General features: G+C 43.4%; 1 protein-coding gene across 1 annotated transcript in view; it reads right to left on the bottom strand.

The window, feature by feature from the left end:
* Nucleotides 1-3,390: 3,390 nt before the first annotated feature.
* LOC139407449 (GRB2 associated, regulator of MAPK1-like) overlaps nt 3,391-20,859 on the bottom strand; it is a 65,632-nt gene continuing 48,163 nt past the window's right edge. The window contains exons 6-8 of the mRNA XM_071151245.1: nt 7,182-7,817; nt 4,088-4,248; nt 3,391-3,979 (exon numbers count right to left, since the gene is read on the bottom strand). Of these exons, the coding sequence (XP_071007346.1) occupies nt 3,391-3,979; nt 4,088-4,248; nt 7,182-7,817 (1,386 nt within the window). The remainder of the gene's footprint in view (nt 3,980-4,087; nt 4,249-7,181; nt 7,818-20,859) is intronic.

The raw sequence follows: 20,859 nt of genomic DNA, 5'->3' as shown, positions 1-20,859 counted from the left end.
TTTCAAGGTGTTCAGACCTCATTAGACATTATGTTTCAAGGTGTTCAGACCTCATTAGACATTATGTTTCAAGGTGTTCTATGCAACATGTACTCAGCTATTTAATGTTGAAGCCATCTTAAATTATAATTTTCTTAGAGAACCTTTAACATCCTCATCACTACAAACCCTGGTTAAACATCCTCATCACTACAAACCCTGGTTAAACACCATTATCATCATCATCATCATCAGTAAAGAGACCAACACTAGCCCTCACCATAGCAAATTACCATAGCAACCCCCTGTAGCAGCCAGAGCTTAGTTAACTCTACAGTTTGTAGTTACTACAGGGTCACAACCAGAGGTTCGTTAACTCTACAGTTTGTAGTTACTACAGGGCCACAACCAGAGGTTAGTTAACTCTACAGTTTGTAGTTACTGCAGGGCCACAACCAGAAGTTAGTTAACTCTACAGTTTGTAGTTACTGCAGGGCCACAACCAGAGGTTAGTTAACTCTACAGTTTGTAGTTACTGCAGGGCCACAACCAGAGCTTAGTTAACTCTACAGTTTGTAGTTACTGCAGGGCCACAACCAGAGGTTAGTTAACTCTACAGTTTGTAGTTACTGCAGGGCCACAACCAGAGGTTAGTTAACTCTACAGTTTGTAGTTACTGCAGGGCCACAACCAGAGGTTAGTTAACTCTACAGTTTGTAGTTACTGCAGGGCCACAACCAGAGCTTAGTTAACTCTACAGTTTGTAGTTACTGCAGGGCCACAACCAGAGGTTAGTTAACTCTACAGTTTGTAGTTACTGCAGGGCCCGTTCAGTTGCAGATAGAAATGCCATGAACAGAGTTGATGTTATTCCTTATTCTACACGTCAAAGGCATATTTGGTCTACAAAAGGCTATTTCTATCTAAAGAATCCAAAACGTTGCATAACAAACACCATGGGCCCATACTGGCAAACATTAGAAAAAGTTTAACTTCAAGGTTAAGTTTAAGCATCAGCCAATTAAAATGGTTGATGTAGTGTCATGTGACAGAATGCTAAATTGTAGCTGGTCCCATCAGATAACCTGGCACACATTAGCCCTTTGCTAACCTTACCAGGTGGCAGATTATTTCCTGGAACAAATTCCTAATCAGCCTATTAAAGACCTTAGGGCTGGATTCAATCAGATCCGCATAGCGATTATTTTGAGGTGTTCGAAGGTAGAACTGCGTTAGAGCTGTCAAATCCAGGCTATTGGGCAACACAAACACTTTTTACAGAAATCTCCTCGCTATTCAGATTCAATAAATTAGTCTGTCAATTTGAACTAAGCAAGCTCCTGTAGTAAATTGGTCATTTTACATCTTGCCTAGTCTACTGTAGCCTATCTAACAGGCCTATCAGGAGTTATAGGCTACCTGCATCTAGCTAAGCAAACCATGGCAAAGTTGAATTACAATCATAAACCCAGATTGCATTTAGTAGCCTAGGCCTATTGAAATGACAAATCAATCCTACAGACAGGCCTAGCTATAGCTATTATCCACATATAACAGTTTGTATGACATCTGGCAGAGAATAAGGCTCAATTGACAGAATATATGTGTTTTTACAATTCAAGTGTTTCTTACGGAGAGATGTTGATATTCTCTGTCCAACTTCATCACTCAAACTCTCCCGTCTGACCACATTTCGCTACAAATTACATCGCCATTCCTTCTTAATTCACTCAATAACGTTAAGGAAGGGTTAACGATCGCAAGAGCAGCTTGTCACCGATTTGATGACTCCAACGATCTGATTGAATCGAGACCTTAAACTTGTGCTCTTTCTGTAATAGGTTGACTGGCCAGCAGGGGGATACATGTTCACCTTGAAATATGGAGATTTAAATGCTCTGCACACTTCACTAATCACCCTCCAAGTGGCAGTATATCTCTCCTCCAATCAATTTTTATCTTTATTTAACTAGGCAAGTTAGTTAAGAACAAATTCTTATTTTCAATGACGGCCTAAGATCAGTGGGTTAACTACCTGTTCAGGGGCAGAACGACAGATTTGTACCTTGTCAGCTCGGGGATTTGAACTTGCAACCTTCCGGTTACTAGTCCAATGCTCTAACCACTAGGCTACCCTGCTGCCCCAAGAAGAATAGCGAAGGCACACCTTCCGGTTCATCCAATCGGAAGGTACACAGCATCTGATTCAACCAATAAGAAGGGACATGTAAGATGGCTAACCTAACGTTACAGGAGGAAAATAAATGCCTAAGCGGTGTTTCCTTCTTTCTGAGAAAAACATTTTTACTGTCGGGGGGGGTTCTCTTCTGTACTGTTCAAACAATCAAGTCAATGTGGAGGAGGAGTTAAGATGGAGTGTCGCCTTGTTAACGTCCTAAAGTGGAAGTCATGTCACAGGCTGCCCACTGAGGAAGCTGCCCACTGAGGAAGCTGCCCACTGAGGAAGCTGCCCACTGAGGAAGCTGTCCACTGAGGGTGACTACAGCGAACAGACAGAAAGTACAGGGTGTGTTCATGGGTGTGCTACTTTTGCAAACAGGGGACGCTCAGTTCTCATCTGGGCTAAGTTGGCACTCCTGGTCCGCTGAAAAATGACAGCAAGGCCGCCTGGTAGAGTAGACGGCAAGGCCGCCTGGTGCAGTAGACGGCAAGGCCGCCTGGTGGAGTAGACGACATGGTGGAGTAGACGACAAGGTGGAGTAGACGACAAGGCCGCCTGGTGGAGTAGACGACATGGTGGAGTAGACGACAAGGTGGAGTAGACGACAAGGCCGCCTGGTGGAGTAGACGACATGGTGGAGTAGACGACAAGGTGGAGTAGACGACAAGGCCGCCTGGTGGAGTAGACGACAAGGCCGCCTGGTGGAGTAGACGGCAAGGCCGCCTGGTGGAGTAGACGACATGGTGGAGTAGACGACAAGGTGGAGTAGACGGCAAGGCCGCCTGGTGGAGTAGGCGACAAGGCCGCCTGGTGGAGTAGACGACAAGGCCGCCTGGTGGAGTAGACGGCAAGGCCGCCTGGTGGAGTCGAAAGACAATCCAACACAGATGGAATAGTGAGAAACTATTTATTGATCTGACAATTTCCTTATCTGTAGTTTTTATCTGTAGTGTTTATCTGTAGTGTTTCAGTTAGGGGCAACCTTCGCCTCGAGCGGCTTTACAGTACTTCATCAAAATAGCAAACCTTGCCTTCGTCCTTTACGTATATCGCACAGGAGGTTGGTGGCACCGTAATCGGGGAGGATGGGCTCGTGGTAAAGGCTGGAGTGGAATGCTATCAAGTACGTTAAACACATGGTTTCCATTCCAGCCATTTTTATGAGCCGTCCTCCAATCAGCAGCCTCCAATGTTGTGATAAACACCTTGTGACAGTGTCACAATAGGTGTTAAATCTTGGGCCTCCAACCCTGTATGAACTGTGTGATCTTGGTGACGTGCAATCGGCTGAGATGGAAGTCATGTGACAGGGTCTCCTCGTCGAGCTGAACCAGGAGGCTACCGTCAACGCGCTCTCTCTGGAACACGCCCACCGCTGCCTCTGATAGGCCAATGAACCTCAGACTGGCAGACACCTCCTCCAATGAGAGGGCAGACAGGTCAGTGGGCGGGCGCCAGGCAGGGTCACTAGGCGGAGTCGACCCCTCACATGTCCCGCCTCCCTCGGCGCCTCTGGAGAGCTCTGCTGTCTGATTGGCTGGTATAGGCTCTGGGGAAGGGCAGGGGGAGGGACTAGGGCGGTTAAAGGGGTTAAGTGCTCCGAAGGGAGCGAATCGACTCTGAGGGGGCGGAAGCCTCAGCCGTGAGAAGGAGGAGGAATTATAGCTCCACGGCTCCACCCAGGTGGCCTGCGCTGGCTGGGGATTGGCCAAGCTGTCAGCAGGGAGAGCAGGGATTGGCTCAGGGCTGATGTGGGAGGGGTCAGTCCAGGGACATGGATAACAGTAGATAGATGAGTCTGGAGGAGAGACAGAACAACTAGAGAGAGAGGGAAGGATGAGAGAGAGGGATATGGTTAGTGTGTGTGTGTGTGTGTGTGTGTGTGTGTGTGTGTGTGTGTGTGTGTGTGTGTGTGTGTGTGTGTACCTGTTGGGTGGTCCAGAAGAGTAATAGGAGAGATGTGTCTGAGGGAAGCGGGGCGGGACCGGTGGACTGGGGGTGGGGCTTGGACAGGAAGGGGAGGAGTCTCCTTTACAGCATCGAGGAGGAACTGGAGGAGCGATCAGGAACCTGCACTCTTCTCTCACCTACACACACAACCACACACAGAGTGGTTTCTATAGAGTCTGAAGAATTTCCAGAGGAATGTGCAAGGAATGTGTGTGTGTGTGTGTGTGTGTGTGTGTGTGTGTGTGTGTGTGTGTGTGTGTGTGTGTGTGTGTGTGTGTGTGTGTTGGCATGCTGGTAAATGTCACTCTCAACCTTTCACTCCTGAAACACACTCTTCAGCATACACACTGCATTGTTGGTTAGGGGCTTGTAAATCAGCATTTCACGGTAAGGTCTACACTTCTTGTATTCTGCGCATGTGAATAATAAAGTTTGATTTGAAACACACAGAGTGAGTGTGTGTGACCAATTCCAGTAAGTGTGTATCAATAATTCAGTCTCATCCTGAGTTTAACAACCAGATGGAGAGAGAGAGAGAGAGAGAGAGTGGGGGGGGTAGAGGGCTTTTTTTTTTACACCAAACCAACTATAGCATGAAGATGGAAAGAGGGCTTTTCTGACACAAAGCCAGATTTAGCATGAACAGCACCATTAAGGGTTTCCACCATTTTGAAGTTTCATCTTCTACTTCTGACAGTCGGAAGACAAACTGTGTTGTCTGAATAGGTATGAACCCAAGGTTGATGATTTACTGCCACCTGGAGGGTGTTGTCTGAACAGGTACAAACTAAACTTAAGCACGGGAAGTATAGAAATAGCACACATAGAACAGATATGCCTTTTCTTAGACTTGCTTTCTATGTGAATTTGGTGAGATCGTCCAAAACGTTACATATTGCAGCTTCAACATCCTCCTACCGAGGTTCCTACCGAGGCTCCTACCGAGGCTCCTACCGAGCCTCCTACCGAGGATCCTACCGAGGCTCCTACCGAGGCTCCTACCGAGGCTCCTACCGAGGCCCCTGCCGAGGCTCCTACCAAGACTCTGGCCAAGGCTTCTACCGAGGCTCCTACAGAGGCCCCTACCGAGGCTCCTACCGAGGCCAGCTACACCCCCCTGTTGTTTTCTCGGAGGAGAAAAGTATGTTTAAAAACGATACGCAAGTAATCTTTTTATCTATAAAATGTCTGGCACAACTATTATTATTATTTTTTTTACACAACACATATAAATGTGATTCCAACCCTGTAAACATCATTTGGGCCTCCCAGGCGGTGTCACAGCCGGCCATGACCGGGAGCACCGCCCGGGGAGGGTTTGGCAGACCGGCTGCCTGCACGTCCTGATCTTCACCTCTACCGAGTTGCTGCACTGAGGCAAGGTCGTAACTATCAATTCGAAAACAGGTAAATGGGGTAAAACTGTTGAATAATCAAATAGTAAACATCATTTGATTGATGACGTGCTAAAATGTAGGAGAGTCATTTCATACAAGCACAACGGTTTCCGCTCCTCGATTACCTTTGACCTTAATCAAAAGAAGGAGAGGACGCGAGGATTTGAGCAAAACAATTGATAATCTCCTTCATCCCTCCTAATGACCTGAATCGCCTTCATTCATTGGCTGATCCCTCCTAATGACCTGAATTGCCGTCATTCATTGGCTGATCCCTCCTAATGACCTGAATCGCCTTCATTCTCCTAATGACCTGGATGGAATTCTGTTCTTCCTTAACCTATAGGATGTCCCACCGCAAGCTCCCAGCTATTATCTAATCTAGGCAACACTGACATTATCATGCCGCTGGTTAGCCACTATTGGTTTAAAAAGCCAAAAAACGAACACAATATCTACCAATTAATTTCCAGTAATATTGCCCCTGTCTTTCTGTGTGGTGCGCGTGTTTGTCTATTACTCCATGTGAAGCAAGTTGATGTGATAACCGTCTTGTGGGTTGACAGAAATACTAGATACTAGACTATGTATGTATAGTAATGTATCTATGTAATACTAGACTAGGTAGAAATACTTTCCCCAAAACCTTCCCAATTAAAGCTGCAATATGTCCCTATTTGGGCAACCCAACCAAATTCACATAGAAATGTATGTTATAGATCTGTCATTATCATTTAAAGCAAGTCTAAGAAGTGGTAGATCTGTTCTATGTGAGCAATTTCTATGCATCCCGTTCTTAAGATTTATTTTTGCGTCTTTTTTACAATTGTTTTTGCATAGTGCATCTTGAAATGTTAACTGCAAAGTAGGCTCACCTGGCAGAAGTACATAATTTGTATCTATTATTTGCAAATGTTGCCATGAAATGAGCAGCAGCAGTCCAGAACCATCACTAGACCGGCAAGTTAGACAGCACATTCCTCACTTGCTAGATGCACAATGGGGGGGGGGGGGTCGACATTTGTTAGTTTTCTTCCAAACATAAAAAATAAGGTATTTAATATGATGTAAGCATTGAAAAAAAAACAGGGGGGGGGGGGATGGAAAACATTATTTGTAAAAAAATAAATACAGATTTCATAGGGCCCCACCCCTTAGAGGTGTTTTTAACCATTATTTCAACAGGTATGTTGACAGAAAACATAGTGCACTACTTTTTCTTGTACACTAAGGACCCGGGAAGAGTAGCAGGGGAGAGGAGAAGAGAAGAACGGGCCTATCTCTATGGTATAGATAGGAGAGGTGCTCTCTAGGTATCTCTATGATATAGATAGGCGAGGGTATCTCTATGGTATAGATATACTAGAGAGAGCACCTCTCCTCTCTCTGGTATAGACGGAGAGGTGCTCTCTAGGTATCAATATAGTATAGATAGGAGAGGTGCTCTCTAGGTATCTCTATGATTTAGATAGGCGAGGGTATCACGGTATAGATAGGAGAGGTGCTCTCTAGGAATCTCTATGGTATAGATAGGAGAGGGAATCTCTATGGTATAGATATACTAGAGAGAGCACCTCTCCTATCTCTGGTATAGACGGAGAGGTGCTCTCTAGGTATCAATATAGTATAGATAGGAGAGGTGCTCTCTAGGTATCTCTATGGGAGAGACTCACTGCGTCTGATTTTGGAGGTACAGGGGGCGGGGTTGATACTCTTGTCACCATGGCGAGGCGGGCAGTCCCCAGCAATCCATCCAAAGAGGAAGAGGAATGGATGGAGATGCGGTTTGGCTCTGCCTTCCCCAGGCCCTCTGCAGTCTGATTGGTCCACAGTTCCTCGTAGGGGATCTCTTCACTGGTCTGCAGCTCAGCCTCTGTCCAATTGGGAGAGAGGTACTCTGTCCCCTCACCTAGAGAGTCTCTGCAGCGTTGCGATTGGCTGACGTTGTCTGTAACTCCGCCCCCAGCGAACACACACACGGACAGCAGCTGAGAGTCCTGAGCTGACACACACACACCTCCCCTCCGCGGGCTCACACACACACCGTCCTCGCTCACACACACTCTCTCCTCGCTGAGTTCTGGACGCGTCTCACGGACGGCTCGACTGTACCCATCAGGGTCGAAGCTGGCATGTTGCCGTAGCAACAGGCTGTCTGTAGTTGCCGAGGGCGTAGCCACAGAGAAGCGCGGCATGCAGCGTAGCAACAGGAAGTGGGAGGGAACCAGTTGTATTGGCCGTACGACGAGACACAACACCACTGTCTTACTGACAATGTTCAACAGCTTGTAGCGATGCCCCTCTCTCACCTGGAGTAAGACAGAATCACACAGTTAGTCACCTACAGTACAGGGCACAGTTACACAGTTAGTCACCTACAGTACAGAACACAGTTACACAGTTAGTCACCTACAGTACAGAACACAGTTACACAGTTAGTCATCTACAGTACAGAACACAGTTAGTTATCTACAGTACAGAACACAGTTAGTCACCTACAGTACAGAACACACAGTTACACAGTTAGTCACCTACAGTACAGAACACAGTTACACAGTTAGTCCCCTACAGTATAGAACACAGTTAGTAATCTACAGTACAGAACACAGTTAGTCACCTACAGTACAGAACACAGTTAGTCCCCTACAGTACAGAACACAGTTAGTCATCTACAGTACAGAACACACAGTTACACAGTTAGTCACCTACAGTACAGAACACGGTTTGTCACTTACAGTACAGAACACAGTTAGTCACCTACAGTACAGAACACACAGTTACACAGTTAGTCACCTACAGTACAGAACACAGTTACACAGTTAGTCACCTACAGTACAGAACACAGTTAGTCACCTAGTCAGTACAGAACACACAGTTACACAGTTAGTCACCTAGAGTACAGAACACACAGTTACACAGTTTGTCACCTACAGTACAGAACACAGTTAGTCACCTACAGTACAGAACACAGTTAGTCACCTACAGTACAGAACAGACAGTTACACAGTTAGTCACCTACAGTACAGAACACAGTTACACAGTTAGTCACCTACAGTACAGAACACACAGTTACACAGTTAGTCACCTAGAGTACAGAACACACAGTTACACAGTTTGTCACCTACAGTACAGAACACAGTTAGTCACCTACAGTACAGAACACACAGTTACACAGTTAGTCACCTACAGTACAGAACACAGTTATTCACCTACAGTACAGAACGCAGTTAGTCACCTAGAGTACAGAACACACAGTTACACAGTTTGTCACCTACAGTACAGAACACAGTTAGTCACCTACAGTACAGAACACAGTTAGTCACCTACAGTACAGAACAGACAGTTACACAGTTAGTCACCTACAGTACAGAACACAAAGTTACACAGTTAGTCAACTACAGTACAGAACACAGTTACACAGTTAGTCACCTACAGTACAGAACACATTTTGTCACTTACAGTACAGAACACAGTTAGTCACCTACAGTACAGAACACACAGTTACATAGTTAGTCACCTACAGTACAGAACACACAGTTACACAGTTAGTCACCTACAGTACAGAACACACAGTTACACAGTTAGTCACCTACAGTACAGAACACAGTTAGTCACCTACAGTACAGAACGCAGTTAGTCACCTAGAGTACAGAACACACAGTTACACAGTTTGTCACCTACAGTACAGAACACAGTTAGTCACCTACAGTACAGAACACAGTTAGTCACCTACAGTACAGAACAGACAGTTACACAGTTAGTCACCTACAGTACAGAACACAGTTCATCATCTACAGTACAGAACACAGTTAGTTATCTACAGTACAGAACACAGTTAGTCATCTACAGTACAGAACACAGTTAGACAGTTAGTCACCTACAGTACAGAACACAGTTACACAGTTAGTCACCTACAGTACAGAACACAGTTAGTCACCTACAGTACATAACACAGTTAGTCACCTACAGTACAGAACACAGTTAGTCACCTACAGTACAGAACACACAGTTACACAGTTAGTCACCTACAGTACAGAACACAGTTACACAGTTAGTCACCTACAGTACAGAACACAGTTAGTCACTTATAGTACAGAACACAGTTAGTCACCTACAGTACAGAACACACAGTTACACAGTTAGTCCCCTACAGTACAGAACACACAGTTACACAGTTAGTCACCTACAGTACAGAGCACACAGAACACAGTTAGTCACCTACAGTACAGAACACAGTTAGTCACCTAGAGTACAGAACACACAGTTACACAGTTTGTCACCTACAGTACAGAACACAGTTAGTCACCTACAGTACAGAACACAGTTAGTCACCTACAGTACAGAACACAGTTACACAGTTAGTCACCTACAGTACAGAACACACAATTACACAGTTAGTCACCTACAGTACAGAACACACAGTTACACAGTTAGTCACCTACAGTACAGAACACAGTTACACAGTCACCTACAGTACAGAACACAGTTAGTCACCTACAGTACAGAACACACAGTTACACAGTTAGTCACCTACAGTACAGAACACAGTTAGTCACCTACAGTACAGAACACAGTTAGTCACCTACAGTACAGAACACACAGTTACACAGTTAGTCACCTACAGTACAGAACACAGTTAGTCACCTACAGTACAGAACACAGTTAGTCACCTACAGTACAGAACAGACAGTTACACAGTTAGTCACCTACAGTACAGAACACAGTTACACAGTCATCTACAGTACAGAACACAGTTAGTTATCTACAGTACAGAACACAGTTAGTCACCTACAGTACAGAACACAGTTACACAGTTAGTCACCTACAGTACAGAACACAGTTACACAGTTAGTCACAGTATAGAACACAGTACACAGTACAGAACACAGTTAGTCACCTACAGTACAGAACACAGTTAGTCACCTACAGTACAGAACACAGTTAGTCACCTACAGTACAGAACACACAGTTACACAGTTAGTCACCTACAGTACAGAACACACTTACAGTTACACAGTTTAGTCACCTACAGTACAGAACACACACAGTTAGTCACCTACAGTTTAGTCACTTATAGTACAGAACACAGTTAGTCACCTACAGTACAGAACACACAGTTACACAGTTAGTCCCCTACAGTACAGAACACACAGTTACACAGTTAGTCACCTACAGTACAGAACACAGTTAGTCACCTACAGTACAGAACGCAGTTAGTCACCTAGAGTACAGAACACACAGTTACACAGTTTGTCACCTACAGTACAGAACACAGTTAGTCACCTACAGTACAGAACACAGTTAGTCACCTACAGTACAGAACACAGTTACACAGTTAGTCACCTACAGTACAGAACACAGTTACACAGTTAGTCACCTACAGTACAGAACACACAGTTAGTCACCTAGAGTACAGAACACACAGTTACACAGTTTGTCACCTACAGTACAGAACACAGTTACACAGTTAGTCACCTACAGTACAGAACACAGTTCACCTACAGTACACCTTAGTCACCTACAGTACAGAACACACAGTTACACAGTTTGTCACCTACAGTACAGAACACAGTTAGTTACAGTACACACAGTTAGTCACCTAGTACAGAACACAGTTAGTCACCTACAGTACAGAACACACAGTTACACAGTATAGAACACAGTTAGTCACCTACAGTACAGTTACACCTACAGTACAGAAAACACACAGTTACACAGTTAGTCACCTACAGTACAGAACACAGTTAGTCACCTACAGTACAGAACACAGTTAGTCACCTACAGTACAGTACAGAACACACAGTTACACAGTTAGTCACCTACAGTACAGAACACAGTTACACAGTTAGTCACCTACAGTACAGAACACAGTTAGTCACTACAGTACAGAACACAGTCACCTACAGTACAAGAAAACACAGTTAGTCACCTACAGTACAGAACACAGTTAGTCACCTACAGTACAGAACACAGTTAGTCACCTACAGTACAGAACACAGTTAGTCACCTACAGTACAGAACACAGTTACACAGTCACCTACAGTACAGAACACAGTTACACAGTTAGTCACCTACAGTACAGAACACAGTTACACAGTTAGTCACCTACAGTACAGAACACAGTTAGTCACTACAGTACAGACACACAGTTAGTCACCTACAGTACAGAACACACAGTTACACAGTTACAGTACAGTCACCTACAGTACAGAACACAGTTAGTCACCTACAGTACAGAACACAGTTAGTCACCTACAGTACAGAACACAGTTAGTCACAGTTACACAGTTAGTCACCTACAGTACAGAACACACAGTTACACAATTTGTCACTTACACAGTTAGTCACCTACAGTACAGAACACACAGTTACACAGTTAGTCACCTATAGTACAGTTACACAGTTAGTCACCTACAGTACAGAACACAGTTCACCTACAGTCACACACAGTTACAGTACAGAACACAGTTAGTCACCTACAGTACAGAACACAGATACACAGTTAGTCACCTACAGTACAGAACACAGTTAGTCACCTACAGTACAGAACACACAGTTACACAGTTAGTCACCTACAGTACAGAACACACAGTTACACAGTTAGTCACCTACAGTACAGAACACAGTTAGTTAGTCACCTACAGTACAGAACACAGTTAGTCACCTAGAGTACAGAACACACAGTTACACAGTTTGTCACCTACAGTACAGAACACAGTTAGTCACCTACAGTACAGAACACAGTTAGTCACCTACAGTACAGAACAGACAGTTACACAGTTAGTCACCTACAGTACAGAACACAGTTAGTCACCTACAGTACAGAACACACAGTTACACAGTCACCTACAGTACAGAACACAGTTAGTCACAGTACTACAGTACAGAACACAGTTAGTCACCTACAGTACAGAACAGTTAGTCACCTACAGTACAGACACACAGTTACACAGTCACCTACAGTACAGAACACAGTTAGTCACCTACAGTTAACACAGTTAGTCACCTACAGTACAGAACACAGTTAGTCACCTACAGTACAGAACACACAGTTACACAGTTAGTCACCTACAGTACAGAACACAGTTACACAGTCACCTACAGTTTAGTCACTTAGTCAGTACAGAACACAGTTACACAGTTTGTCACCTACAGTACAGAACACACAGTTACACAGTTAGTCACCTACAGTACAGAACACACAGTTACACCTACAGTACAGAACACACAGTTACACAGTTAGTCACCTACAGTACAGAACACAGTTAGTCACCTACAGTACAGAACACACAGTACAGAACACACAGTTACACAGTTTGTCACCTACAGTACAGAACACAGTTAGTCACCTACAGTACAGAACACAGTTAGTCACCTACAGTACAGAACACAGTTACACCTAGTTACACAGTCACCTACAGTACAGAACACAGTTAACCTACAGTACAGAACACAGTTAGTCACCTACAGTACAGAACACACAGTTACACAGTTTGTACAGAACACAGTTACAGTACAGAACACAGTTAGTCACCTACAGTACAGAACACACAGTTACACAGTTAGTCACCTACAGTACAGAACACAGTAAGTCACCTACAGTACAGAACGCAGTTAGTCACCTAGAGTACAGAACACACAGTTACACAGTTTGTCACCTAAAGTACAGAACACAGTTAGTCACCTAGAGTACAGAACACAGTTAGTCACCTACAGTACAGAACACAGCTAGTTATCTACAGTATAGAACACAGTTAGTCACCTACAGTACCGAACAGTTAGCCACCTACAGTACAGAAAACAGTTAGTCCCCTACAGTACAGAACACATTTACACAGTTAGTCACCTACAGTACAGAACACAGTTAGTCACCTAGAGTACAGAACACAGTCACAAACAGTACAGAACACAATTAGTCACCTACAGTATAGAACACAGTTACAAAGTTAGTCACCTACAGTACAGAACACAGAGTTACACAGTTAGTCACCTACAGTACAGAACACAGTTAGTCATCTACAGTACAGAACACAGTCACCTACATTACAGAACACAGTTAGTCACCGACAGTACAGAACACAGTTATTAATCTTCAGTACAGAACACAGTTATTCACCTACAGTACAGAACACAGTTAGTCACCTACAGTACAGAACACAGTTAGTCACCTACAGTACAGAACACAGTTAGTCAACTACAGTACAGAACACAGTTACACAGTTAGTCACCTACAGTACAGAACACAGTTACACAGTTAGTCACCTAGAGTACAAAACACAGTTAGTCACCTAGAGTACAAAACACAGTTAGTCACCTACGGTACAGAACACAGTTAGTCACCTACAGTACAGAACAAAGTTAGTCATCTACAGGACAGAACACACAGTTACACAGTTAGTTATCTACAGTACAGAACACACAGTTACACAATTTGTCACTTACAGTACAGAACACAGTTAGTCACCTAGAGTACAGAACACACAGTTACACAGTTAGTCACCTACAGTACAGAACACAGTTACACAGTTAGTCACCTAGAGTATAGAACACAGTTTGTCACTTACAGTACAGAACACAGTTAGTCACCTACAGTACAGAACACACAGTTACACACTTAGTCCCCTACAGTACAGAACACACAGTTACACAGTTAGTCACCTACAGTACAGAGCACACAGTTACACAGTTAGTCACCTACAGTACAGAACACAGTTAGTCACCTAGAGTACAGAACACACAGTTACACAGTTTGTCACCCACAGTACAGAACACAGTTAGTCACCTACAGTACAGAACACAGTTAGTCACCTACAGTACAGAACACAGTTAGTCACCTACAGTACAGAACACAGTTAGACACCTACAGTACAGAACACAGTTAGTCAACTACAGTACAGAACACACAGTTACACAGTTAGTCCCCTACAGTACAGAACACACAGTTACACAGTTAGTCACCTACAGTACAGAACACACAGTTACACAGTTAGTCACCTACAGTACAGAACACAGTTAGTCACCTAGAGTACAGAACACACAGTTACACAGCTTGTCACCTACAGTACAGAACACAGTTAGTCACCTACAGTACAGAACACAGTTACACAGTTAGTCACCTACAGTACAGAACACAGTTAGTCACCTACAGTACATAACACAGTTAGTCACCTACAGTACAGAACACAGTTAGTCACCTACAGTACAGAACACACAGTTACACAGTTAGTCACCTACAGTACAGAACACAGTTACACAGTTAGTAACCTACAGTACATAACACAGTTAGTCACCTACAATAGAGAACACAGTTATTCACCTACAGTACAGAACGCAGTTAGTCACCTAGAGTACAGAACACACAGTTACACAGTTTGTCACCTACAGTACAGAACACAGTTAGTCACCTACAGTACAGAACACAGTTAGTCACCTACAGTACAGAACAGACAGTTACACAGTTAGTCACCTACAGTACAGAACACAAAGTTACACAGTTAGTCACCTACAGTACAGAACACAGTTACACAGTTAGTCACCTACAGTACAGAACACATTTTGTCACTTACAGTACAGAACACAGTTAGTCACCTACAGTACAGAACACACAGTTACATAGTTAGTCCCCTACAGTACAGAACACACAGTTGCACAGTTAGTCACCTACAGTACAGAACACACAGTTACACAGTTAGTCACCTACAGTACAGAACACAGTTAGTCACCTACAGTACAGAACGCAGTTAGTCACCTAGAGTACAGAACACACAGTTACACAGTTTGTCACCTACAGTACAGAACACAGTTAGTCACCTACAGTACAGAACACAGTTAGTCACCTACAGTACAGAACAGACAGTTACACAGTTAGTCACCTACAGTACAGAACACAGTTCATCATCTACAGTACAGAACACAGTTAGTCACCTACAGTACAGAACACAGCTAGTTATCTACAGTACAGAACACAGTTAGTCATCTACAGTACAGAACACAGTTAGACAGTTAGTCACCTACAGTACAGAACACAGTTACACAGTTAGTCACCTACAGTACAGAACACATTTAGTCACCTACAGTACATAACACAGTTAGTCACCTACAGTACAGAACACAGTTAGTCACCTACAGTACAGAACACACAGTTACACAGTTAGTTACCTACAGTACAGAACACAGTTACACAGTTAGTCACCTACAGTACAGAACACAGTTAGTCACTTATAGTACAGAACACAGTTAGTCACCTACAGTACAGAACACACAGTTACACAGTTAGTCCCCTACAGTACAGGACACACAGTTACACAGTTAGTCACCTACAGTACAGAACACAGTTAGTCACCTACAGTACAGAACGCAGTTAGTCACCTAGAGTACAGAACACACAGTTACACAGTTTGTCACCTACAGTACAGAACACAGTTAGTCACCTACAGTACAGAACACAGTTAGTCACCTACAGTACAGAACAGACAGTTACACAGTTAGTCACCTACAGTACAGAACACAGTTACACAGTTAGTCACCTACAGTACAGAACACACAGTTACACAGTTAGTCACCTAGAGTACAGAACACACAGTTAGACAGTTTGTCACCTACAGTACAGAACACAGTTAGTCACCTACAGTACAGAACACAGTTAGTCACCTACAGTACAGAACACACAGTTACACAGTTAGTCACCTACAGTACAGAACACAGTTAGTCACCTACAGTACAGATCGCAGTTAGTCACCTAGAGTACAGAACACACAGTTACACAGTTTGTCACCTACAGTACAGAACACAGTTAGTCACCTACAGTACAGAACACAGTTAGTCACCTAGAGTACAGAACACAGTTAGTCACCTACAGTACAGAACACAGCTAGTTATCTACAGTATAGAACACAGTTAGTCAACTACAGTACCGAACAGTTAGCCACCTACAGTACAGAAAACAGTTAGCCCCCTACAGTACAGAACACAGTTACACAGTTAGTCACCTACAGTACAGAACACAGTTAGTCACTTACAGTACAGAACACAGTTAGTCACCTACAGTACAGAACACAGTCACCAACAGTACAGAACACAATTAGTCACCTACAGTATAGAACACAGTTACAAAGTTAGTCACCTACAGTACAGAACACAGAGTTACACAGTTAGTCACCTACAGTACAGAACACAGTTAGTCATCTACAGTACAGAACACATTCACCTACATTACAGAACACAGTTAGTCACCGACAGTACAGAACACAGTTATTCATCTTCAGTACAGAACACAGTTAGTCACCTACAGTACAGAACACAGTTAGTCACCTACAGTACAGAACACAGTTAGTCACCTACAGTACAGAACACAGTTAGTCAACTACAGTACAGAACACAGTTACACAGTTAGTCACCTACAGTACAGAACACAGTTACACAGTTAGTCACCTAGAGTACAAAACACAGTTAGTCACCTAGAGTACAAAACACAGTTAGTCACCTACGGTACAGAACACAGTTAGTCACCTACAGTACAGAACACAGTTAGTCATCTACAGACAAGAACACACAGTTACACAGTTAGTTATCTACAGTACAGAACACACAGTTACACAGTTAGTCACCTACAGTACAGAACACAATTTGTCACTTACAGTACAGAACACAGTTAGTCACCTAGAGTACAGAACACACAGTTACACAGTTAGTCACCTACAGTACAGAACACAGTTACACAGTTAGTCACCTAGAGTATAGAACACAGTTTGTCACTTACAGTACAGAACACAGTTAGTCACCTACAGTACAGAACACACAGTTACACAGTTAGTCACCTACAGTAGAGAACACAGTTATTCACCTACAGTACAGAACGCAGTTAGTCACCTAGAGTACAGAACACACAGTTACACAGTTTGTCACCTACAGTACAGAACACAGTTAGTCACCTACAGTACAGAACACAGTTAGTCACCTACAGTACAGAACAGACAGTTACACAGTTAGTCACCTACAGTACAGAACACAAAGTTACACAGTTAGTCACCTACAGTACAGAACACAGTTACACAGTTAGTCACCTACAGTACAGAACACATTTTGTCACTTACAGTACAGAACACAGTTAGTCACCTACAGTACAGAACACACAGTTACATAGTTAGTCCCCTACAGTACAGAACACACAGTTACACAGTTAGTCACCTACAGTACAGAACACACAGTTACACAGTTAGTCACCTACAGTACAGAACACAGTTAGTCACCTACAGTACAGAACGCAGTTAGTCACCTAGAGTACAGAACACACAGTTACACAGTTTGTCACCTACAGTACAGAACACAGTTAGTCACCTACAGTACAGAACACAGTTAGTCACTTACAGTACAGAACAGACAGTTACACAGTTAGTCACCTACAGTACAGAACACAGTTCATCATCTACAGTACAGAACACAGTTAGTCACCTACAGTACAGAACACAGCTAGTTATCTACAGTACAGAACACAGTTAGTCATCTACAGTACAGAACACAGTTAGACAGTTAGTCACCTACAGTACAGAACACAGTTAGTCACCTACAGTACATAACACAGTTAGTCACCTACAGTACAGAACACAGTTAGTTACCTACAGTACAGAACACACAGTTACACAGTTAGTCACCTACAGTACAGAACACAGTTACACAGTTAGTCACCTACAGTACAGAACACACAGTTACATAGTTAGTCCCCTACAGTACAGAACACACAGTTACACAGTTAGTCACCTACAGTACAGAACACACAGTTACACAGTTAGTCACCTAGAGTATAGAACACAGTTTGTCACTTACAGTACAGAACACAGTTAGTCACCTACAGTACAGAACACACAGTTACACAGTTAGTCACCTACAGTAGAGAACACAGTTATTCACCTACAGTACAGAACGCAGTTAGTCACCTAGAGTACAGAACACACACAGTTTGTCACCTACAGTACACACAGTTTGTCACCTACAGTACAGAACACAGTTAGTCACCTACAGTACAGAACACAGTTAGTCACCTACAGTACAGAACAGACAGTTACACAGTTAGTCACCTACAGTACAGAACACAAAGTTACACAGTTAGTCACCTACAGTACAGAACACAGTTACACAGTTAGTCACCTACAGTACAGAACACATTTTGTCACTTACAGTACAGAACACAGTTAGTCACCTACAGTACAGAACACACAGTTACATAGTTAGTCCCCTACAGTACAGAACACACAGTTACACAGTTAGTCACCTACAGTACAGAACACACAGTTACACATTTAGTCACCTACAATACAGAACACAGTTAGTCACCTACAGTACAGAACGCAGTTAGTCACCTAGAGTACAGAACACACAGTTACACAGTTTGTCACCTACAGTACAGAACACAGTTAGTCACCTACAGTACAGAACACAGTTAGTCACTTACAGTACAGAACAGACAGTTACACAGTTAGTCACCTACAGTACAGAACACAGTTCATCATCTACAGTACAGAACACAGTTAGTCACCTACAGTACAGAACACAGCTAGTTATCTACAGTACAGAACACAGTTAGTCATCTACAGTACAGAACACAGTTAGACAGTTAGTCACCTACAGTACAGAACACAGTTACACAGTTAGTCACCTACAGTACAGAACACAGTTAGTCACCTACAGTACATAACACAGTTAGTCACCTACAGTACAGAACACAGTTAGTTACCTACAGTACAGAACACACAGTTACACAGTTAGTCACCTACAGTACAGAACACAGTTACACAGTTAGTCACCTACAGTACAGAACACAGTTAGTCACCTACAGTACAGAACGCAGTTAGTCACCTAGAGTACAGAACACACAGTTACACAGTTTGTCACCTACAGTACAGAACACAGTTAGTCACCTACAGTACAGAACACAGTTAGTCACTTACAGTACAGAACAGACAGTTACACAGTTAGTCACCTACAGTACAGAACACAGTTCATCATCTACAGTACAGAACACAGTTAGTACACACAGCTACAGTACAGAACACAGCTAGTTATCTACAGTACAGAACACAGTTAGTCATCTACAGTACAGAACACAGTTAGACAGTTAGTCACCTACAGTACAGAACACAGTTACACAGTTAGTCACCTACAGTACAGAACACAGTTAGTCACCTACAGTACATAACACAGTTAGTCACCTACAGTACAGAACACAGTTAGTTACCTACAGTACAGAACACACAGTTACACAGTTAGTCACCTACAGTACAGAACACAGTTACACAGTTAGTCACCTACAGTACAGAACACAGTTTGTCACTTACAGTACAGAACACAGTTAGTCACCTAGAGTACAGAACACACAGTTACACAGTTAGTCACCTACAGTACAGAACACAGTTACACAGTTAGTCACCTACAGTACAGAACACAGTTTTTCTTACAGTACAGAACACAGTTAGTCACCTAGAGTACAGAACACAATTAGTCACCTACAGTACAGAACGCAGTTAGTCACCTAGAGTACAGAACACAGTTACACAGTTTGTCACCTACAGTACAGAACACAGTTAGTCACCTACAGTACAGAACACAGTTAGTCACCTACAGTACAGAACACAGTTAGTCACCTACAGTAGAGAACACAGTTATTCACCTACAGTACAGAACGCAGTTAGTCACCTAGAGTACAGAACACACAGTTACACAGTTTGTCACCTACAGTACAGAACACAGTTAGTCACCTACAGTACAGAACACAGTTAGTCACCTACAGTACAGAACACAGTTACACAGTTAGAAACCTACAGTACAGAACACAGTTACACAGTTAGTCACCTACAGTACAGAACAGAGTTACACAGTTAGTCCCCTACAGTACAGAACACAGTTAGTCCTCTACAGTACAGAACATGTTATCATCGGCCACGCTCTCCAAAAACATTCACAAGGCCTTGGGACCAGATGGGTTACCAGGATGTGTACTCAGGGCACTGACTAGCTGGCAAGTGTTTTCACTGACATTTTTAACATCTCCCTATCTGAGTCTGTAATACCAACATGTTTCAAGCAGACCACCATAGTCCCTGTGCCCAAGAACACTAAGGTAACCTGCCTAAATGACGACCGACCCGTAGCACTCACGTCTGTTGCCATGAAGTGCTTTGAAATGCTGGTCATGTCTCACATCAACACCATTATCCCAGAAACCCTAGACCCACTCCAATTTGCATAACGCCCAAAGAGATCCACAGATGAATCAGTCTCTATTGCATTCAACACTGCCCTTTCCCACCTGGACAAAAGGAACACCTATGTAATAATGCTGTTCATTGACTACAGCTC

Source organism: Oncorhynchus clarkii, chromosome 4 (assembly GCF_045791955.1).
Source record: "Oncorhynchus clarkii lewisi isolate Uvic-CL-2024 chromosome 4, UVic_Ocla_1.0, whole genome shotgun sequence".
Taxonomy (NCBI): Eukaryota; Metazoa; Chordata; class Actinopteri; order Salmoniformes; family Salmonidae; genus Oncorhynchus; species Oncorhynchus clarkii.
The sequence above is the reverse complement of the archived record's forward strand: the minus strand, read 5'-3'. Positions and strand labels throughout refer to the sequence as shown.